This window comes from Xenopus tropicalis, chromosome 7 (assembly GCF_000004195.4).
Source record: "Xenopus tropicalis strain Nigerian chromosome 7, UCB_Xtro_10.0, whole genome shotgun sequence".
Taxonomy (NCBI): Eukaryota; Metazoa; Chordata; class Amphibia; order Anura; family Pipidae; genus Xenopus; species Xenopus tropicalis.
The window spans coordinates 128,918,464-128,941,338 of record NC_030683.2 but is presented as its reverse complement, the minus strand read 5'-3'; the positions used below and the strand labels follow the sequence as shown (position 1 = coordinate 128,941,338).

The window sequence follows — 22,875 nt, the reverse complement described above, 5'->3', positions numbered from 1 at the left end:
ATTTATAATGCCCAGCCATAGAGTCCTGCCTGATGGAGGTTTATTAATAAGAGATAAATGAGAGTGACCGTTTCCCTGTCCCGGTGCAGCCGGTAGAAGAGGACTGCTTCGATGTACTGCGCAGGGTGTACGTGGACTTCGAAGGGATCAGCTTTAGAAGGAAGTTCCTTCAGGGACTGGAGCCTGACCATATCCACATGATGATTGGTAAGTGCAGAAGGTGAGGGGGGTCCCTTAAACAAGCCCACCCTGGATAGTCCTGATTGGGCTCCCACCGAGGATTCTGTGCCTAATATTAAAGGGGACCTGTTACCCAGACATCAAAAGCTGCATAGTAATAGTCCTTTTCAAGTTAGATATAAAGCCCATATATTAACACATCCATACCCAATATAAAGGCATTTTAAAATGGCCGATGGGGCAGTAGTGAAAAAACCTGGTGGGCTCCGCCTGCCCAGGGCCGCCAATCTCCCTCCCCCAATATATTGAATTTAAGTTTCATTTACACACACTTGGGGGAAGGTGGATGGTGGGGGTCCCTGGGGCAGCAGCCCCGGTGAGCCCTGCACCCCCAAGTCTGACCCTCTGTCAATCAAATATTTCCTGCCCTGCCTCTATGCCTTAGGCCTTACTTTCACTTTCCATTCAACACTCACTTTCCCTGCTCTCTCCTCATTATCTAATTGCGTAGCCAGTGCATAGGCATGTACCTCAGGCACCCCCATTCTAGCACATATACAAGATTTTGGGGGTGACACAAAGCTTGCCTTAATAACTGCCCACAAAATGGCGGCCGCCTAGAGTGACAGGTCCCATTTAAAACCAATGCAGATATTGGCACATACCCACACACACCCCCCACCCTGTAATATGCCGGTGTCTTCCCCGAGCGCCGCAGTCTGGCAGCTCCTCATTGCCTTGTGTTGCAGGTTCTATGAAGATTGACAGTTTGGGAATGCTCAATGATCTGTCCGTCACTGAAGGGAAGATTTACCCCGTGGGATATCAGTGAGTGCCTTTTAGCCAATTGGCTGCCTGACTCCTTCAGCTACTTAAGTCTTTGTACATTTATAGCACCATGATACATTTAACTGTGGCCTGGCCAAAAATGGCGGATATGCCATAAAGATATAAAGTAAATGCATTGCCCTGTACTAAGCACTAGGGGGCAGAAGTAAGTTCCCTCTATCTTTTTTCTAATCTGATTGGTTCAGGTGCTCGCGACTCTATTGGAGCACACAGGACGCGCGGCGCCAGTGCTGGTACAAATGCAGGGTCCTTGAACACTGCCCCAACTCCGGAGAGACCCACCCTGAGGGAGGGGAGGGGCAGGAACAGAACAAGACCATTGTTCATAGTCCTGGGCCTTTACCAGGTAAGAGAGACATTTCTTGATAACGTTAATGCTTCCTTACAGGAAATTTGAAAGAATAAGAGACAAAAGGTTGTATGTTATTAATTGGGAGAGGAGATGTAACAATAAGCAAAAGGACAGGGTGGTTATAAGGCTGAGATGGGTATGGGGTGTTTGTTGCAATGGCTGATTCTTTAGATGGATACTGAGCAGTGGATGGATTAGCGGCTATTGAAGGTCCAAGAAGGAATCGGAATGTATTAATAAGGACCGTGCCCAGGGAAGGAGGGGGAAGAGGATAACTAAACGCTTGGGGGATACTATGTATTTTGGGGAGCCAGGGTTGCTCGGAATAGAAAGCCAAGTCAAGTAGGAATTTATTGCCATTTGCCCTAAAAGTACATAGGAATTGTTGTGCAGCATGGGGCAGTACGGCACAATTACAAAGTACAATAGTAAAGTGAGTGCAGTGTAATACAGCGTTAGAGTGCAATGATAGAGTGCAGTGAGTACAGATATATATCAAATATATGAACCGTGCAGAGAGTTAATGAGGTGAGAGAAACGCTGTTGGTAATATATACTCTGATGGAGGCAGGGGGGGTTGATAGGAATACATACTCTGATGGAGGCGGGGAGGATTTATGGGAATACATACTCTGATGGAGGCGGGGAGGATTTATGGGAATACATACTCTGATGGAGGCAGGGGGGTTGATGGTAATATATACTCTGATGGAGGCAGGGTACAGGGCAATATATACTCTGATGGAGGCAGGGAGGGATGCTGACAATATATTCTCTGATGGAGGCAGGTGGGGTTGCTGATAATATATACTCTGATGGAGGCAGGGTACCGGGCAATATATACTCTGATGGAGGCAGGGTACTGGGCAATATATACTCTGATGGAGGCAGGGTACTGGGCAATATATACTCTGATGGAGGCAGGGTACCGGGCAATATATACTCTGATGGAGGCAGGGTACTGGGCAATATATACTCTGATGGAGGCAGGGTACTGGGCAATATATACTCTGATGGAGGCAGGGAGGGTTGATGGAAGCAGGGTACTGGGCAATATATACTCTGATGGAGGCAGGGTACCGGGCATTATATACTCTGATGGAGGCTGGGTACCGGGCAATATATACTCTGATGGAGGCAGGGTACCGGGCATTATATACTCTGATGGAGGCTGGGTACTGGGCAATATATACTCTGATGGAGAGATGAAGTGGATAAGCACCAGATAATGTTGGCAGTTGAGCAGATACAGGTATGAATTCATGTGGCTGCCTTTCTGCCAGTTCCTTATAATAGCATTTGTGTGGGAGGAGGGGAGGAGGTAGAATGGGGGAAATGAGATGGAACAGAGGGAGTAATAAAGTTGCAAGTAGAGAATAGGGAATAAAAATACTCAGAAGGAACTTGGCTAAATGGAGAAGTGTGAAAGTTAAACTGGGGAGGTGGGGCATTAATTGTCAGTGTTTCTGCCCAGTGACTGCTTCTGTATCCACATACAGGAAATGAGCATTTAGTATTAATGTTACAGTTTGTAAGTTCTACTGATAAAACTGGAGCCTCACAGTACAATAGTGTTTTTGGCTGCTGGGGTCAGTGACCCCCATTTAAAAACTGGGGAAGATGGAAGAAGAGGAAGGCAAATAGTTTTTAATTATCACAAATAAATAATAAGGACCAATTGAAGAGTTGCTTAAAATTGGCTATTCTATAACCTACTGCTGCCTTGTTACTATGAGAAGAGCACATATGTATGTATCTTGTAATCACCAAACAGATCTTTGTTCTTTCTTCAGATCCCACAGAAATGGAAGCAGCTTTCAGCCCTCCTCTTCCTGCAGATACCTCCTCCTCTTGTGGGCAGCCTCCGCCTCTTCAGCCCAACACCAGCGCAACTGCACCCCGCTCTTTTATAGGTGCACGTATGAAAACTCCAAACTACTCTCCATCACGGCGGCCTCTTGGGGGTTCATCCCGTCCCCTACCTTCACCAGGTGAGAGCTAGCATCGCAGCCATAAAGCAGGGCAGTACTGCTGCTTACAATGGGGGGGGATCAGATAGGATCTGTGCCACTGTGACAGAATGCTCTGTTATACAGATAGCTAGAATCTCAGCCATAAAGCAGGGCAGTACTGCTGCTTACAATGGGGGGGGGATCAGATAGGATCTGTGCCACTGTGACAGAATGCTCTGTTATACAGATAGCTAGAATCTCAGCCATAAAGCAGGGCAGGACTGCTGCTTACAATGGGGGGATCAGATAGGATCTGTGCCACTGTGACAGAATGCTCTGTTATACAGATAGCTAGAATCTCAGCCATAAAGCAGGGCAGGACTGCTGCTTACAATGGGGGGATCAGATAGGATCTGTGCCACTGTGACAGAATGCTCTGTTATACAGATAGCTAGAATCTCAGCCATAAAGCAGGGCAGGACTGCTGCTTACAATGGGGGGGATCAGATAGGATCTGTGCCACTGTGACAGAATGCTCTGTTATACAGATAGCTAGAATCTCAGCCATAAAGCAGGGCAGGACTGCTGCTTACAATGGGGGGGGGGGGATCAGATAGGATCTGTGCCACTGTGACAGAATGCTCTGTTATACAGATAGCTAGAATCTCAGCCATAAAGCAGGGCAGGACTGCTGCTTACAATGGGGGGGGATCAGATAGGGTCTGTGCCACTGTGACAGAATGCTCTGTTATACAGATAGCTAGAATCTCAGCCATAAAGCAGGGCAGGACTGCTGCTTACAATGGGGGGATCAGATAGGATCTGTGCCACTGTGACAGAATGCTCTGTTATACAGATAGCTAGAATCTCAGCCATAAAGCAGGGCAGGACTGCTGCTTACAATGGGGGGATCAGATAGGATCTGTGCCACTGTGACAGAATGCTCTGTTATACAGATAGCTAGAATCTCAGCCATAAAACAGGGCAGGACTGCTGCTTACAATGGGGGGATCAGATAGGATCTGTGCCACTGTGACAGAATGCTCTGTTATACAGATAGCTAGAATCTCAGCCATAAAGCAGGGCAGGACTGCTGCTTACAATGGGGGATCAGATAGGATCTGTGCCACTGTGACAGAATGCTCTGTTATACAGATAGCTAGAATCTCAGCCATAAAGCAGGGCAGGACTGCTGCTTACAATGGGGGGATCAGATAGGATCTGTGCCACTGTGACAGAATGCTCTGTTATACAGATAGCTAGAATCTCAGCCATAAAGCAGGGCAGGACTGCTGCTTACAATGGGGGGATCAGATAGGATCTGTGCCACTGTGACAGAATGCTCTGTTATACAGATAGCTAGAATCTCAACCATAAAGCAGGGCAGGACTGCTGCTTACAATAACAACTAACTCCCATGTCCATGTATTTTTCCAGGGAGCCCAACATCCTCCTCATTATCGCACCATATCCTCACAGTCAGTGATCCAGAAGTGACTCCACTTCGCAGGACTCGCAGACCAGTCCCACCTTCTAGATTTAATGCCCCATCATCCACTCGCTCTCCCGAAGAAACTACCAGCCCGTCCCCGCTCCCAGCTCGCCCAGTGATTCGACACCGCGCTACGTCTGAGAACGAGGTGCCGACTCCGGCCTCATGTGGCGGGGCCAGCGAGGTGGAAGTGATGTCATCGTCAGACGGGGGGGCGCTGTTGGGACCGTGCGGCGCCCAACTGATCGTGGGGTCGGAGGGCGACAGCAGTTCGGAGGAAGATGCCGATGACCAGTACTACGGTTTAACACGGACAGTCGTATCTGGTGATAAAATAAGCTCTATGCCGGCCTCTGCATCCTCTGTTCACATCCGGCAGTTAGACGGTATCCATGACAGCACGGACAGCGAGGATGGCTCCCAGGGTCCCTGTGGCCCCATTGGTGGAGGCAAAACTCCTTCCCACATTCCTTCTGAGATTGTGGAATTTGTGCTTAAAAACACAGGGAATTCCGAGTCTAGCATCCAGCTGCACCATATTGGTCCTCCGGCATCTGTTGCCTCCTCTTCTTCTTCCTCTTCAGCACAGAACGGCGATGCGACTCTGCTCTCTAACGGCAATGGTGCTGTATCCCGCCAGCCTTCACAAGGGCCGCCCCCTCTTAGGGACCCCCCACAGCTGCAGAGAGTCTGTCACCCGCTAATATCTGTGCCTACAAAGAACACTTATGACGCCCCTCCGGTGTCGGTGAATGTGCCGACGCCCAAGGTTATATTGCTGAATAAGATGGGTCAGGTGCTGGTGAAGGTGGAGAATGGAAACGCAGAGCAGCCGCTGCTGCGAGAGACTTCCAAAGCAGAGCGAGTGACTGCTCTTGCGCTCCCAAAGCTTCCTGCTGTAAAACATGTTAAAGTCGCTCCGAAAAATGCCAAAAACCCTCTCTCCGGTCTTCCTCATCCGCAACCCACGCCGCTGTCTCCTTCCATGAACACCGTTATCTTGCAGGCTACGTCCTCCATTAACCCGGGCCAGTCATGGACGCTGAGTACCCCTGTGGTGCGCGTGGTGCCGATGCTGAACGTCATGCAGGGTACGGGGCAGATAACTCTGGGCACCCAGGCACTTATGACCCCAGCAATCACTGGAATCCCTCAGACCTGTCTACTGCAAAATGTACCCATAAATAGTGGCGTTTTGAGCGTTGCTTCCTCCGTGCAACCGCAGCAGCCTCAGCTGAAACCTGCCCCGCAACCCCAGGCACGTCTCCAAGTGCAGCCGCAGCTCTCGGTGCTCCAGCCCACGCCGGTCAAGGTGGTGTCTCTTCCTTCCCTTTGTCTCAAGAGGCCACCTTTGCCCAGCAGCACTTGCTTCCCTGTCAAGAAACCAAAACTGGAACAAACCGATGGACCCAAAGTGGGGGACAAAACGGATATTTCTGTCATAAGTAGTTCTGTGGTGCTAAGTGCCGACCCTGCCTCCAGCTCAGTGGCCGGCACAAGGTATGTGTCCCATTCTCTTATTGTCATAAGCCCGTTTAATTCTGCCGCCATTAGACTGGACTCGGGGAGAGGGGTTGGGAAAATTGGTGGGGAAAGGGGAGACAGGTAGGGAGGAAAGGAAGGAATAGAAAGGAGTGATGGATAGAAAAGAAAGAGGTGGGAAATGGATAGAATACCAAGGGGAAAGGGATTAAAGGGCAAGTAATGATTATATTTACTAGGGGATGTGTAACAAAGGCAGCTGAAAGACAGAAATATGCAGGGGATGTTCTGCCTATACAAGTTCTACATGTTCTAGAGCAGGGATCCCCGAACTTGTGAGCCACACTCAGATGTGAAAAGTGTTGGTGAGTCACACAAGCATGAAAAAGTGCAAATTAAGGGCTGTGATTGGCTGTTTGGTAGCCCCCATGGGGACTCCTAGCCTACAGGAGGCTCTGCTTGGGGTAAAACTGAGTCTCTGTGCTTCCATAACTTGCCTCCGAGCCAGAAATGTATAAATGGGCCACTGGGAGCAACATGAAAGGGGTTGGTGAGCACCATGTTGCCCCCCCCCCCCACTGGTCTAGAGGAAAGAAATAATTATTCTTTCCCACGTGCAGATTAAACCGGGCCAGGATCAAGGCTCCCATGGTGCAGGAAGTGCTGGATCTCACCTCTCTGAAAGACGAAGAGCAAAGTCTGAATGATGGGTAAGTGCGGCTCCGTGTTACTGCTTTGGGAAGATGCAGTTGGGCTTCTTTAACTCAGGGGCAAATAAATCTCCCAATTTACTCTTCTGCTCTCCCATAGGCTGTTTATTGATCTTACTCTCGCTGTGAAAGATGAAGACTCCCAAGAGGAAACCCCAGTTGATTCTCCTTCCTTGGCACCGCCCTTAGGTAACGGAACCGCCCCTTCTGGGCCGGAGATACATAAAGTTGTGTCGGCCCATTACTAAGGAAACCCCCCAATGCCTTTTCTTTTTCAGAATACATTCCAAATTTTGAGAACGAGGAAGAGAAGAAGAGTTCTGTGCCGAGGAGGGACGGCCCCTATCTGCGCTTTGAAATCACTAGTGAAGACGGATTCTACATCCAGGCTGACAGTGCAGAAGGTGAGCTTTCGATTGGCCGCCTTGTTAGTTGTTATACTCTCACTATACAGGGAACCAATATGGCAGCTCCCTCCTGTATGTATTTGCACAGATATACAGAGAAGCCATGTTTTGTGCAATAAACTGTGCCTTCACTTCTTTATCTGCCCTAGATGCGTGGAAAGCTGTTCTGGAGAAGGTGCAAGAGACTCGCGGTGTGGGAAAGCTACGACATTTGTCCCTTTCGGGTAAGACCAATTTAGAGTTCTGAAAAACAAGCGGATACATGTTTACTTAGGGGCGATACGGCATCCGTTTGGATAAGAAAAAATTGCCCTTAGTGCATCTCTGCCCCATGTTTGGGCAAATTCAGCAATGCAGAGACTTCCTGCTTAGCTTCAATGCCAGCAGTGACTTCACATCACATGACCTGTAGGAAGGAAAGCCATTGGTGCAATGTCAGGTCCTTGCTTCCTGCATGGTTTTTGCTAACCTGCTGTTACATGTACATGTATTTTCACAGCTAGCATGATCGGGACACGCATGTTTGGAGTCCAGCACGACGCAGTCCTTTTCCTCCTGGAGCAGCTGACTGGCGCGGAGCGATGCCGTGGGTACAAATTCCTCTTTCACCCCCAAGAGGTAGAAGAAGGAGAAATTTCCACCAACCCCTCTGGTTGTGCCCGCAGTGAGGTCTATGTCAGGTAAGAAGTATTGCCCGGTATTACCCCAGCACATGGGGCACAATCACACACCCTGGGGCCAATTAATTAACTTGTATGTGTTTGTAGTAAACTGGATGAAGTTAATGGTGCTCTAGCTGGAATTGAACCAAGGACCCCAGTAGTGCCAGGCAGCAGTGCTTAACCCTGTGTTTCCCAATAGGAAATCCACCTTCGACATGTTTAACTTCCTGGCTTCCCAGCACCGCACACTGCCGGAGATTGGGCCCTGCGAGGAGGAAGAGGAGGAGGTGCAGCTGAAGTCCACCAGGTAAAGGCGGGGCTGCTGGATTGTGTGCCCGCTGGTGCCCCTTCTCTTACTAGGGATTTACACTGTCCCTCTGTGTCTGTGTTTAGGCGCGCCACCAGTCTGGATCTGCCTATGGCAATGCGCTTCCGCCATCTAAAGAAAACATCTAAAGAGGCCGTTGGAGTGTACAGGTGAGTTTGGGGGTGAATGGCGGATGCTGGGAGTCCTACTAAACACGGGCCGTGTCCCTAATGCGCTGCTTTGTGCCCCACAGGTCTGCAATCCATGGCAGGGGTTTGTTCTGCAAGAGAAACATAGATGCAGGAGAAATGGTGATAGAATATTCCGGCATCGTTATCCGTTCTGTACTCACTGATAAAAGAGAGAAGTTTTATGACAGCAAGGTAAGTGCTCTCCCTCACTTAATGCTGAACAGCGATAGGTTAGTCATGCTGCATTCATGTTCCGGGGCTGTGCCCCAGCCCTTTGGCAGGGAAGGTCTGCCCCCCAAGGATGCCCCTGTAGCCTTTCTACTGACTGTCACTTACCCGAGCTTAGGGACCCACTCACAATATACAGTTATATATACACTATAACCTGAGCTTAGGGACCCACTCAAAATATACAGTATATATACAATATAAATGACACAATATCCAGTGTATATACCATTATAACAGGCCCCATATCCAGTGTATATACCATGATAACAGGCCCGATAGACCATATATATATATATATATATATATATATCTATACAAGGCTGATTAGTAGTGAATTAAGATTTACATTACATGGCAGCATAGAAATCGGTGCAGTCTGCATCCGAATCTGCTTCTAACACAGACAATCCTTACTCTTTGCGAATGTTCTGATCATTTCCCACGACCCCTAAGCTTAGTGTTATGAGTTAGAACATCTGCCGGTGGGAGACCCTATTACAGTAGATGTCTCTCTATCCCCCCTACCCAGGGCATCGGGTGCTACATGTTCCGTATCGACGACTTCGACGTGGTGGACGCGACGATGCACGGGAACGCGGCGAGATTCATCAACCACTCGTGCGAGCCGAACTGCTACTCCCGGGTCATCCACGTGGAGGGCCAGAAGCACATCGTCATCTTTGCGCTGCGCAGCATTTACCGCGGGGAGGAGCTGACCTACGACTACAAGTTCCCCATTGAGGACGCCAGTAACAAGCTGCCCTGCAACTGCGGCGCCAAGAAATGCAGGCGGTTCCTCAACTGATCCTCCGGGGGCCCTCGCCCAGCAACAGGCCGCGCCCCCTGGGTGGGTGCAGGAGTCAGGGCGGAGGTGCTGGCACTTCCTTATAGTTTAGCCTGGCCTCAGGAGATCCCCCCCCCCCCCATGGATGGATGTGGGGGGGGGGCAGCATCTCTCCCCTTGTGCAGCTGGCTGTGTGACTCTTTTCTACGAATCTTATCTCGGATTTCTAGAGGGAATGGAAAGGAAAAATCGCACTTTACCGTCTGTCCTGACTGTCGGGGGTACATGGCAATTTATGGGGGGGGGTCTCTTCTCCTTCCTCTCAGGGTATTCTCTAATTTGTGCTCTGGATTCAGCTACTACTTTGCTGCTAGTTTTTATGTTCTGATAGGGTGGGGCAGGGGCGGCACTGGCCAATCGGCAAGGACCGGCCTTGGCTTCTGAGGGGGGATCAGTACGGTCTTCCCCCCCCTGTTTATTGTGGAGAAAGGGAGACCCCCCCCTATATTTGGGAGGAGGAGCAAGCTTACTTTGGGGATGACAATCATTTTTAGTCGACCTCTGACCTGTACATCAGCAGCCAATGGGGAGCTGCTGCCTGCCCTGCCCTAACTGCTTTCAGCCATGTTTGTTTAATTCCCCCCCACGCAGGCAGTGAGACCACCCAGCCCCCCCCATCAGACATAACACACCCTTCTCTTTGCCGCCATCTTTTTCCCCCCCCCCCTTTTGTTCATGTTTTCTGACCCTTAGATTTGTCTCTTCCCGAGGGAACGAATGGGAATCCAGTGTGAGACTGAGAACCGCCGCCGCCGCCGTCACGCGCAGGGTGTATATATCTGTACAAAGATTTGTAAGGACGTTGGTTTTTCTATGCACTTTTTTTTATTTAAGGACTTTTCCTGGTGAATAATAATGTTTCATTGTTTCACCTCCTCTTTAGCATTTTAAATAAAAATGAACATTTTGCCATGTTGTAATGTTATGTTCCCGGGAGCTCACAATCCTTTTCTTTAGCCTGTAAAACTATGGCACATAGGGATTCCCCTGTACTAAGCACAATTCAGCAGGAACAGCCCCCTAAGTTTGCCCATAGCCTATACAGAGAGATACCATAAAACTATGGCACATAGGGATTCCCCTGTACTAAGCACAATTCAGCAGGAACAGCCCCCTAAGATTGCTCATAGCCTGTACAGAGAGATACCATAAAACTATGGCACATAGGGATTCCCCTGTACTAAGCACAATTCAGCAGGAACAGTCCCCTAAGTTTGCTCATAGCCTGTACAGAGAGATACCATAAAACTATGGCACATAGGGATTCCCCTGTACTAAGCACAATTCAGCAGGAACAGCCCCCTAAGTTTGCTCATAGCCTGTACAGAGAGATACCATAAAACTATGGCACATAGGGATTCCCCTGTACTAAGCACAATTCAGCAGGAACAGCCCCCTAAGTTTGCTCATAGCCTGTACAGAGAGATACCATAAAACTATGGCACATAGGGATTCCCCTGTACTAAGCACAATTCAGCAGGAACAGCCAAAGGATTATATCAAAAGTAAGGTTTAAGGATGCAAAAGGCCAAGAAAGACACCTGAATGGAAATTGCCTTTTGCTGCCCATGACAGGAGGCGTGGGGTGGGGTTGGTTGGGGGTGGGGGGAAGTAGCTGAAATTCACCCGCAGAGCAGTATATGCTACAAAAGCCATTGTAGGCTGTTTGTGATCTCATTGAATCAGGTTGGTCCAATCACATTGCTGTATCACCAGTTTAATGTAAGAATAGGATCTGTATATTCAGTAAAGGTTTAGTATTTAGGAGCTTTGGTGAAACCAGCCCAGAAGGCACAACGGGGTTAAAGTTCCCACCCTGCTCTGAAGAAGCACCAAACAAAACAAAGTAGGAATGCTCTGGGCACACAGACTGGTGCTGCCATAACACATCGTATATGAAAAATCAAGACTTAAATGTTGGAGGTGAGTTAACATGAACAAATTTACTTTATAGTGGCTCTTAATACCCTCTAATACCCCCCCCTTCCCTGTATGTGCCCTTGTTTGCATCTGATCTGGGCTCCTACCCACATTTTCCCTGGTTACTACGGCAGCATTAACGCCTCTGGGTAATTCCCCTTCCTTCACTCGCTGAGAAAAGAACTTGATACTAATCCTCCATTTGTTGTCTTTGTGGCTGACTTGGACCTGCCTTTTGGGTTCTGTACCTGGGCAGTTGGCCTATCTCCCTGGCAGGGCTGTGCAGAGTGCATTTGCTCATAGAGGAGATTGGTCGGTCCTGTTGGTAGGCAGCCCTGGGATAAAGATCCCCATACACGGGCTGATTCTAGCTGGCGATATGGGTCCCTTAGACAGATTCGGCAGCTAATTGGCCCGTGTATGGGGATTACCGACGGGTCTGCCCGACCGTTATCTGGTCTGAAATCGGCCAGATCTCGATCAGGCAGGTTAGAAAATCTAGTCGGATCGGGGACCGCATTGGCTCGTTGATGTGGTCCCCGGACCGACTTTGCCTATGCCCGTCATTATAATTCCCCAGGGCTAAATGATTGAATTAGCCTAAATTCCCCCTGTAGGTGGGGATATCGGAAGAAGATGGCGAGCGGATCTTAAGGTGCATGGGCACCTTAACTGTATCCTGAGATGTTGAGGTTCAACGTTGATCCAGATTACATGAGTGTCCGACCAGGTTATGGGCCAGAACCATAAAGTCTTAATTTTGTTAGAATGGCTCCTAACCCTCCAGAGATATTAGATGGGGAGCCACTTTGTTGGAAGGCCTCAATCTGTGCTTATGGTTTCATGTTTGTATTATTTCTTTTTAGTGCTCCTACCCCAAGAAAGTTGTCTTCCAAAGAAGAAGCCCTTAAAAAACTGATCAAATGTTGAACAATAAGGTTGGCTGGGGATGCAGCAACAGACAGATGTTATGGAATGGATCAGAGTAAAGTTGGCTACTAAGAGCGCTAGAGAAGAGCCAGCAGGGTGGCACAGGTTCCTAGTATTCACCATCGACTGTAGTGCTGCTGCTGATTAAGAGGAGGAAGATGTTGCAGAGGAAGAACTACATTCATCTGAAGTTTCTTTAGTGGAGCCTTTCATGAAGGTGATACGATCTCAGGTGGAGCTTCCAGAGAAACCAGAACCACCATCTTATTCCTTCTCCTATCATATTCTTCTTTCTTCTCCCTAATTTATATTTCTGAGGAAACCGAAAGCTACTTCTCTACACAAGAAGATGCTTGTCAAAGAATGGGATACAATTCTACAGAATCAGAAGATTGGTGGAGAGAAATCAACAGATTCCGGCCGGTTGGGTTGGGCAGCCTACTTAGAAAATTGTCTCCAAGGTTTCTGGTTGAGGGGAGAGCAGATGCTTTCTGCCAATGTGTTAGAGCAGTGTGAAAGGCTATCCAACCTCTTGAAGAGAACACCCTCTTATTCCTTCTCCTATCTTCTTCTTCTCCCTTATTTATATTTCTGAGGAAACAAAAAGCTTCTATACACGAGGGGACGCTTTACAAAGAATGGGGTATAGTTCTACAGAATCAGAAGATTTTCAAACAAACTGAGGTGGTGGAGAGAAATCGACAGATTCTGGCCGGTTGGGTTGGGTTGGGCAGCCTACTTAGAAAATTGTCTCCAAGGTTTCTGGTTGAGGGGAGAGCAGATGCCTCCTGCCAATGTGTTAGAGCAGTATGGAAGCCTATCCAACTTCTTGAAAAGAACACCCTCTTCTGCCTTCTCCTATCTTCTTCTTCTTTCTTCTCCCTTATTTATATTTTTGGGGAAACAAAAAAACTACTTCTCTACACATCGAGACTGGGACAAACTGATGCAAAATTTCCTATTCTGTCAGAAGCTGTATCCATTTCCAGTGATGGAGGAATACATTAGGGAGATGTTGGCGTTTTCCAACCCTACGGCCATTTGAACATGTACTGTCTTGTGTGAATTCCATAGAAGGATGAAAGCATCTTTGAAGAACTGCGTTGGGGGCATCCTGTAGACCAGCCCTTGCCCTTCTATCAGTAGATGTGGTTGTGGAATGTAGAGAAGGAGTCGATAGAAGAAGCATTATCGGTGCCCTGGCTGAGATGTGAGCTACAGAATTTGTTGCAGAGGCTTCAGTGGATCTAGTGCGATCTTCCAGAGCCTGTGGCTGTGAGAAGAGAAGAATCTGTGTTTTTTGCCCTTTTGAAGGGCTAGTGCGCTTTGGGTCAATTGGATGACATCATTGAAATGAGCGACTGGTGGCAAAAGTTCATTTTTACCTCAAGGAGAAATTGTTTGACTCTGCCAAGGTCCAACAGACAGGTCTTCCTTTTGAGACAGAACATTTTTTTAAAGAGCAAAGACAGTCTAGGCCAACAAAAGTCAGCTTTTGCCATCTCGGTGTCTGGCAGAGACGGCTCTGTTGCGGAAACACTCCGTTTTTAGTTTCAGCAATGTTGAAGTGGGCAAGATGGTATGACCCATGCAGAAGGTGTTCCTGGATCAGTGGGATACAAATCTATGGAACCAGAATCAGAAGATTTCTGTACAAACTGAGGTGGTGATTGATATAGAGAGCAACCTGGCCGAGGGGCAGCCACTGAGAGAAATAATTTTGGAGAATACTGACCACAGATACCGGCCGGTTGGGAAGCCTACTTAGAAAATTGTCTCCAAGGTTTTTGGTCAAGGGGAGTTACAGCAGTGTGGAAGGCTATCCAACCTTGCAGCCACCTCTTGAAAAGAACCTTGATGGAAACAGACAACATGGCAGCAGTTCCCTATATAAGGGAACAAGGAGGGACTCAGTCAGAGACTTATGGTGGAATTACATCCAATGGTGTTGGGTGGAAGAGAATTTGTAGAACATTTTGGCTCTTCACCTTCCTCAGAAGCAGAATGTGACGGCAGACTTTCTCAGCCTCCCAATGATAAACAGGCATGAGTGGGAACTGGATAGGGGTGGAGGTAATGGGGCTCCCAAGTAATGGAACTGGAATAGTATGTCTGCTAGAAAGATATTGCCAAACAAAGCTTATGGGAAAGTGTATATAGAACTAAGCATTTGCGCTGGAAACAGTTTCTCAAAATTTGGAGTCTCCTCAGGGTTCGACAGGACTAAGCTAAAGAACTTTAAAGCTCCTGATGTCGATTTCAGTGTTAACAGGGGTTCCATTGTCAAGAAATAAGAAAATAACTTTGTCAGGGGTAAGAATTCTTTAAGCCCCATGGGATATACCCTTGGTCCTGCAGGCTCTTACAGTAAAGCCTATGGAGCCCACATCGGAATTCTTCTTACATTGAGACCACTTTTCCTTATAGGCAATAACCTCTGCCTCTAGACAAGTGATTTACAAGCTCTCCACCATTCACTGTCATCCAACCTCCTCAAGTCGGACCCTGGGTACTTACCTATGGTGGTCTCTGCTTTTCACTTTTTCACTTGCTTTGATCTATTCATATAGGCCTAAAGTCGGCCATACAAGGTGCGATCTGCTCGTTTGACAAATGAGCGGATGGTCTTCCCATATGCCCCTGATCGTTTGGCCCAAATGATTGAATTAATACGGGCGGGTATATGGGCTGTCGGACCGAGGACTGCATCAACGAGCCAATGTGGTTCCCGATCTGAATGGAAAAATCAAACCTGTCTGAGATCTGACTAATTTTAGGCCAGATACCGATTGGGTTGGCCTGTCAGTGGTGCCCATACAGTTGGCCCGAAGGACCCGAATCCGCCTGTGTATGGCTACCTTAAAACTTGGACAATCTATACTAGATTTGTGGTTCCTGATGGTAACAAAAAGGGGTAAAGGCACACTCCCCAGGGGCACTGCGTGCTCATTGGGCATTTCAGGCTGATGTTGCCTTGGAACAAGTGGCTAAAGGTCCCCATACACTGGCCGATTGTAGCTGCCGATATGGGCCCCTTGGACCAATTCGGCAGCTTATCGGCCCGTGTAGGGGCAGAAACCACTGCCATACCCGACCGATATCTGCCCAGATATCCATCGGGCAGGTTAAAAGATTCAGTCGGATCGGGGACCGCATCGGCTCGTTGATGCGGTCCCCAAACCGACTGCCCCATTGCCGCCATTATAATTCGATCGTTTGGCCCAAAATCAAATTAGCCTACACGCTCCCCGATATCGCCCACCCGTAGGTGGGGATCCGCTCGCTTGGTGACCTCAAGTCCACATCCTGGGATTCAGCCAAGACTTTTTGGATATCTTTCCTTGGGCACAAAAAGTGTCGGAGGCAGTTTGTTTGTATCTGGCCCACTTTGTCTTATTGCTAAGGTACTGACCCAGAGGCATGAAGGTTGCCATAGTAACCAGGGAAAAGGGAAAGTGTATTTATTGCTTACCATTATTTTTGTTTCCTGGTTATTATGTGCAGTATTTACACCGACCCCTTCCAGAAATAAGCTCGGGCAACAGCCTTAGATGACGGGAGGGATTATATAGTAGTAGTAATTATTTTCTGTCCTATCGGCTAATGAGGGCTTGGAATTACCCATGGGTTAGGTAATATAGAGGTCAACTTTCCCTTTACAATCGCTGAAAATCTATCTTTGGGTCTCCACCATAAAGAGGCAGGAGGGGAATAATGGATACTTTGTAGCAGCAGCAGCTTCTATCAGCAGGAGTCTTGATGGAAAGTAACTACCTGTTATTGTGAATAATTGTTTACTTGCCCTTTAAAATGTGCATTTGACCGATACAAAGGGAAAACAAATCGTAAAATGACAAGGGCCCCTTTATTTAAGACAAGCAATATGGCAGCTCCCACACGTGTATAAAGGCAGACAGATACAACAGATGAGATGTGCTATTGGTCCATATACACAAGTGTGATAATCACGGCAATAAACACCCCCCCTCCCGGCTCACTATAGCTGCACCTAATCAGGTTTAACCTAATGAGGATTTGACACAGATCTGGGTCAGCGGCAGAGCGAGGATCCACTGCGCACAGAACAGGTATGTGGAACCCACATTTCCAACTGAAATCTGTCGCATTCGGGGGGTTTTACAGCTATTGCTAGATTTTGATTGGTTGGGAAAACCCTGCCTGATTGGATAACAGGAGGGTTCACTGGGAAGTTGGAACCAAAGGCTGTATCAGTGGGTACTGGGAGTTGTAGTTCATCGGCCCGAGCCCCCTTCCTCCAGTATCCAAAGGGCCAACAACTCCCCATAATGATGTGAGCTCCATATTTATATAATGTTACCTTCCTACAAAGCTCAGGTTTGTTCACCTTTAGCTTTCACTCTGCATCATAATAAAAGTTAACACCCCTACAGAGTAAAAGTCTAAGGCAATTTTCAATTGGTCTTCATTTTTTATTGTAGTTTTTTTTTAGTCATTTTTAGTTCAGCAACTATCCAGTTTGGAGTTTCAGCAGCTATTTGGTTGCTAGGGTCCAAGTTACCTTAGCAACCAGGGAGTGGTTTGGACGAGAGACTGGTATATGAGTAGAAGAGGGGCTGAATAGAAAAGAAAGTTACTAAAGTAACAATAACAATAAAACTGGAGCCGCACAGAGCAATTTTAAATGAGGTCACTGACCCCGGCAACCAAAAAACTATTGCTAAGAGTTGCAAGAAGAAGGCAGATAAAGACTTAAATAAAGAAGACCAATTGAAAAGTTGCTTAGAATTGTCCATTCTACAGTATGTATTATAAGGGATAATGTACCCCCTACTGTAAATGATAAGGATATTAGCAGTCACTGAGGGGTTCTGTGCCCCCCATATAAAGGCACAAGGCTGCAGGCTGAGTTATACAGGGAACTCTGAGTATCACTCATGTATTATAAGGGATAATGTACCCCCTACTGTAAATGATAAGGATATTAGCAGTCACTGAGGGGCTCTGTGCCCATATAAAGGCACAAGGCTGCAGGCTGAGTTATACAGGGAACTCTGAGTATCACTCATGTATTATAAGGGATAATGTACCCCCTACTGTAAATGATAAGGATATTACCAGTCACTGAGGGGTTCTGTGCCCCCCATATAAAGGCACAAGGCTGCAGGCTGAGTTATACAGGGAACTCTGAGTATCACTCATGTATTATAAGGGATAATGTACCCCCTACTGTAAATGATAAGGATATTAGCAGTCACTGAGGGGTTCTGTGCCCATATAAAGGCACAAGGCTGCAGGCTGAGTTATACAGGGAACTCTGAGTATCACTCATGTATTATAAGGGATAATGTACCCCCTACTGTAAATGATAAGGATATTAGCAGTCACTGAGGGGTTCTGTGCCCCCCATATAAAGGCACAAGGCTGCAGGCTGAGTTATACAGGGAACTCTGAGTATCACTCATGTATTATAAGGGATAATGTACCCCCTACTGTAAATGATAAGGATATTAGCAGTCACTGAGGGGTTCTGTGCCCCCCATATAAAGGCACAAGGCTGCAGGCTGAGTTATACAGGGAACTCTGAGTATCACTCATGTATTATAAGGGATAATGTACCCCCTACTGTAAATGATAAGGATATTAGCAGTCACTGAGGGGTTCTGTGCCCCCCATATAAAGGCACAAGGCTGCAGGCTGAGTTATACAGGGAACTCTGAGTATCACTCATGTATTATAAGGGATAATGTACCCCCTACTGTAAATGATAAGGATATTAGCAGTCACTGAGGGGTTCTGTGCCCCCCATATAAAGGCACAAGGCTGCAGGCTGAGTTATACAGGGAACTCTGAGTATCACTCATGTATTATAAGGGATAGTGTACCCCCTACTGTAAATGATAAGGATATTAGCACTCACTGAGGGGTTCTGTGCCCATATAAAGGCACAAGGCTGCAGGCTGAGTTATACAGGGAACTCTGAGTATCACTCATGTATTATAAGGGATAATGTACCCCCTACTGTAAATGATAAGGATATTAGCAGTCACTGAGGGGTTCTGTGCCCCCCATATAAAGGCACAAGGCTGCAGGCTGAGTTATACAGGGAACTCTGAGTATCACTCATGTATTATAAGGGATAATGTACCCCCTACTGTAAATGATAAGGATATTAGCAGTCACTGAGGGGTTCTGTGCCCATATAAAGGCACAAGGCTGCAGGCTGAGTTATACAGGGAACTCTGAGTATCACTCATGTATTATAAGGGATAATGTACCCCCTACTGTAAATGATAAGGATATTAGCAGTCACTGAGGGGTTCTGTGCCCCCCATATAAAGGCACAAGGCTGCAGGCTGAGTTATACAGGGAACTCTGAGTATCACTCATGTATTATAAGGGATAATGTACCCCCTACTGTAAATGATAAGGATATTAGCAGTCACTGAGGGGTTCTGTGCCCCCCATATAAAGGCACAAGGCTGCAGGCTGAGTTATACAGGGAACTCTGAGTATCACTCATGTATTATAAGGGATAATGTACCCCCTACTGTAAATGATAAGGATATTAGCAGTCACTGAGGGGTTCTGTGCCCATATAAAGGCACTACAAAATCTTTTATCACATTTTATCTCCATCTTATTAATGTGAGCTTGCACTTCTATAATAATAATGGCTGTCTCTCCAGCCTTTGTATTAGGACTTCATGACCAGGACAGAATACCAGCGAGGCATGCACTCCCCTCCTCTTGTCCAATCAGCTGTTAGTATCAGTATGTCAGGCGTGGCTTTACAAGGAGAAGGGTCCAAAGCGGACAAGGGTGGAGGCCCTGAAGCAAATGGAAGATGTCAACCAGTCGCCCCTCCAATGAAACCAAAGCAGGTACTGGCCTACCTACCTCGCCCTCCTACTGACACCAGGCGCTACTGCAGCTTTCCACAAAAGGTGAGCGACTTTATGCACTGTTAAACTCCCTTGGGTGGAAACATCTGCCCCCTAAACTTGCCCCTCAGACTTGCCTCCGTAGCTCCAGCCCTAAACAATCCCACTAGGGATCTTGTTAGATGTTTTTGGACTATTTATACCTTCTCTCCGTTCTTTCCAGCCTGAACATGTGGTGGTACCGACATATAAAGAGTCGAAGGTGCCCACACATCCTACCCCTACTCCAGTGCACCCCGTCTTGCCTCTTCCTGACATCATGCCCCGCAGTGCGTATAAACGTCACATGAGCACCAATGATATTGGATACCCGTACCCAGCCCGGCCTCGGCCTAGTGTGTGCATCTCATCGGACCTTCCCAAGTACCGTCGTTCTTCGCTGAGAGATGGAGGAGTCGGCAGTGCTCGGTGGTACCCGAGGCACGCCATCAGTTTTCCTGATATCAGTCGTGGACCTCGGTACGTTAACACCCCCTCCCGGGGCTTTCTTTCGTCCTCGACGGCGGGGTCTGACCGGCAACCCAAACAACGCTGCAAATTTATGGAGGCCGAACTACGGCAAGGTAAGACGTCTACTCGGAGAGAGCGCCAACGGTACGTGACGAAGGACGGCAAGTGTCAAGTTAACTTGGGCCACATAGAAGAAAAGGCTCGTTTCCTGTCGGACATCTTTACGACCATTGTTGACCTCAAGTATCGCTGGTTCCTCTTCGTCTTCATGATGTGCTACATCGTCACGTGGCTTCTCTTCGCCACCATCTACTACTTGGATGCCTTGTGGCGCCAGGATATTATCAATATGAATAATACTGAATGGGCTCCCTGTTTCCAGAACGTGGACAGTTTCACCTCGGCTCTTCTTTTCTCAGTGGAGACCCAACGTACGATTGGTTATGGGTCGCGGATGGTGACGGCTACTTGCCAAGAAGGTGTCTACATTGTCATGGCGCAGTCTATCGTCGGTTCCATGATAGACGCCCTTATGGTAGGGTGCATGTTTGTGAAAATTTCCCGCCCCAAGAAAAGGGCACAGACTCTCATTTTTAGCCAGAACTGTGTGGTTTGTCCCCGCGATGAGAGACTCTGCTTCATGTTCAGAATCGGGGACCTCAGAGATAGTCACATGGTCGATGCCAAAATCAGGGCCAAGTTAATCAAGTCAAGACAGACGTACGAAGGAGAATTCCTCCCTCTGGAACAATCGGAAATCAACCTTGGCTACGAGACCGGAGAGGACCGCCTGTTCTTGGTGGAGCCACAGGTTATTTGCCACGTCATCGATGAGAACAGTCCTTTCTGGGAAATGGGACCCCAGGAGCTCCTGAGGGAGCAGTTTGAGATCATTGTCATCCTGGAGGGAATCGTGGAGGCCACAGGCAAGTAATAATATGGTATGGTCTAAACCGTATTGTACCATAGGCCACTTCCAGGGCCCAAATGTGGCCTTTGACGTAGGCAGGAAACCATTTTGGGTATCCTAACCCTTATTATGGTTGTTACTAGAGGGTTTGATAATGCCAAGAGCTTTAGATCTGTGATTATGGTCTAAACCGTATTGTACCATAGGCCACTTCCAGGGCCCAACTGTGGCCTTTGACGTAGGCAGGAAACCATTTTGGGTATCCTTACCCTTTTTATGGTTGTTACTAGAGGGTTTGATAATGCCAAGAGCTTTAGATCTGTGATTATGGTCTAAACCGTATTGTACAATAGGCCACTTCCAGGGCCCAACTGTGGCCTTTGACGTAGGCAGGAAACCATTTTGGGTATCCTTACCCTTTTTATGGTTGTTACTAGAGGGTTTGATAATGCCAAGAGCTTTAGATCTGTGATTATGGTCTAAACCGTATTGTACAATAGGCCACTTCCAGGGCCCAACTGTGGCCTTTGACGTAGGCAGAAAACCATTTTGGGTATCCTAATCCTTTTTATGGTTGTTACTAGAGGGTTTGATAATGCCAAGAGCTTTAGATCATTCCCAATTCATCTCCGGAATTGATTGGGTCAATGTCTAAATGTCTAGAAACACTTGGACATTAGTGTCTAACTTCACCTCTCTCCTGCTAGGTATGACCTGTCAGGCCAAGTCCTCGTACTTGGAGACGGAGATCATCTGGGGCCATCGCTTTGAGCCATGCATGATGCTAGAGAAGGGAGCCTTCCGCGTGGACTACAAGCGCTTCCACAAGACCTTTGAGGTGCAGTTGCCCCGCTGCAGCGCAAAAGAGATGGAGGAGACCCGGGAGTTGGAAGGATCAGAGTTCAGCTACTTCTGGGAAAATGGCGACTTCCTCACAGGCCGCAGATACACGGAAACAGATATGGGAGAGGATGAGAGAGAAGGTCGTGGGGAAGCCTTCTCCGAAATCAGCGGCAGACTCATCGGCAACATTGCCGAAGAAAGGAGCTCCGACTTTAATGGCAGTGAATGTAATCTATAGATGGGCCGTGGGTCCCACATCCGAGCAGAGTAGGGCGGCTATAGGCTGAGCAAAGACTCAAAAATCTGTTTTATATGATAGGTTAGTATGCATTGTACAGCGCTGTGGAATATGTTGGCGCTTTATAAATAAATGATAATAATAATTAAGACAAAGCTTCCCAAACGGTGGCACGGGATCCTCCAGGGGGGTCAGGAGCAGTGGCTGGGGGGGCCTAGGTTAAGGGTCAGAGCGAGATTTAGGGAGGTACAGCTGGTGGAAACACTTTTTTAATAGTGTAGATATTCTTGAAGCTCTTGGTTGAATGTCTGTTTTTGTACATTTTATGGGCCCTGACAAAATAATGATGTTCTAAAGAGAACTTGGGCCACAGGTCCTGAAGCTACTGCAATAGGGGATACTGTAAGGTCACTGACCTTCATAAAGGTTCCTGGGTTCATTAGATAATTAACATCCCTTCTCTGGACCTTGTATATAATATGCCTGACTCCGTTACTCGATATTACTAATACAGGTATAGGACCCGTTATCCAGAATGCTCGGGACCAAGGGTATTCCGGATAAGGGGTCTTTCCGTAATTTGGATCTCCATACCTTAAGTCTACTAAAAAATCAATAAAACATTAATTAAACCCAATAGGATTATTTTGCCCCCAATAAGGGGTAATTATAATCTTAGTTGGGATCAAGTACAGGTACTGTTTTATTATTACAGAGAAAAGGGAATCATTTAACCATGAAATAAACCCAATAGGGCTGTTCTGCCCCAATAAGGGGTAATTATAATCTTAGTTGGGATCAAGTACAGGTACTGTTTTATTATTACAGAGAAAAGGGAATCATTTAACCATGAAATAAACCCAATAGGGCTGTTCTGCCCCAATAAGGGGTAATTATATCTTAGTTGGGATCAAGTACAGGTACTGTTTTATTATTACAGAGAAAAGGGAATCATTTAACCATTAAATAAACCCAATAGGGCTGTTCTGCCCCCAATAAGGG

General features: G+C 47.4%; 3 protein-coding genes across 4 annotated transcripts in view; all 3 read left to right on the top strand.

The window, feature by feature from the left end:
• kmt2b (lysine methyltransferase 2B) overlaps positions 1–10,575 on the top strand; it is a 35,947-nt gene extending 25,372 nt beyond the window's left edge. Inside the window, exons 23-36 of the mRNA XM_002940632.5 lie at positions 90–207; positions 930–1,008; positions 1,215–1,375; positions 3,175–3,372; positions 4,771–6,325; positions 6,928–7,017; positions 7,118–7,206; positions 7,296–7,421; positions 7,574–7,648; positions 7,924–8,104; positions 8,286–8,393; positions 8,480–8,563; positions 8,647–8,776; positions 9,345–10,575. Of these exons, the coding sequence (XP_002940678.3) occupies positions 90–207; positions 930–1,008; positions 1,215–1,375; positions 3,175–3,372; positions 4,771–6,325; positions 6,928–7,017; positions 7,118–7,206; positions 7,296–7,421; positions 7,574–7,648; positions 7,924–8,104; positions 8,286–8,393; positions 8,480–8,563; positions 8,647–8,776; positions 9,345–9,620 (3,270 nt within the window). The 3' untranslated portion in view covers positions 9,621–10,575. The remainder of the gene's footprint in view (positions 1–89; positions 208–929; positions 1,009–1,214; positions 1,376–3,174; positions 3,373–4,770; positions 6,326–6,927; positions 7,018–7,117; positions 7,207–7,295; positions 7,422–7,573; positions 7,649–7,923; positions 8,105–8,285; positions 8,394–8,479; positions 8,564–8,646; positions 8,777–9,344) is intronic.
• Positions 10,576–15,733: 5,158 nt separating this feature from the next.
• On the top strand, positions 15,734–20,816 carry LOC100495085 (G protein-activated inward rectifier potassium channel 3). Of its 2 annotated transcripts, XM_018089425.2 has the most exons (3): positions 15,734–16,597; positions 19,178–19,435; positions 19,596–20,816. In XM_018089425.2, the coding sequence occupies exons 2-3, from the start codon at positions 19,196–19,198 to the stop codon at positions 20,814–20,816; spliced, it is 1,461 nt and encodes a 486-aa protein (XP_017944914.1). In that variant the 5' UTR covers positions 15,734–16,597; positions 19,178–19,195. The 2 variants fall into 2 exon arrangements, with proteins under 2 accessions (XP_017944914.1, XP_017944913.1); XM_018089424.2 differs by lacking the exon at positions 15,734–16,597 and having other exon boundaries at positions 19,058–19,435.
• Positions 20,817–21,501: 685 nt separating this feature from the next.
• On the top strand, positions 21,502–22,444 carry LOC108644721 (ATP-sensitive inward rectifier potassium channel 12-like). The gene has a single exon (XM_018089426.2). The coding sequence runs from the start codon at positions 21,502–21,504 to the stop codon at positions 21,871–21,873; it is 372 nt and encodes a 123-aa protein (XP_017944915.2). The 3' UTR covers positions 21,874–22,444.
• Positions 22,445–22,875: the final 431 nt, after the last annotated feature.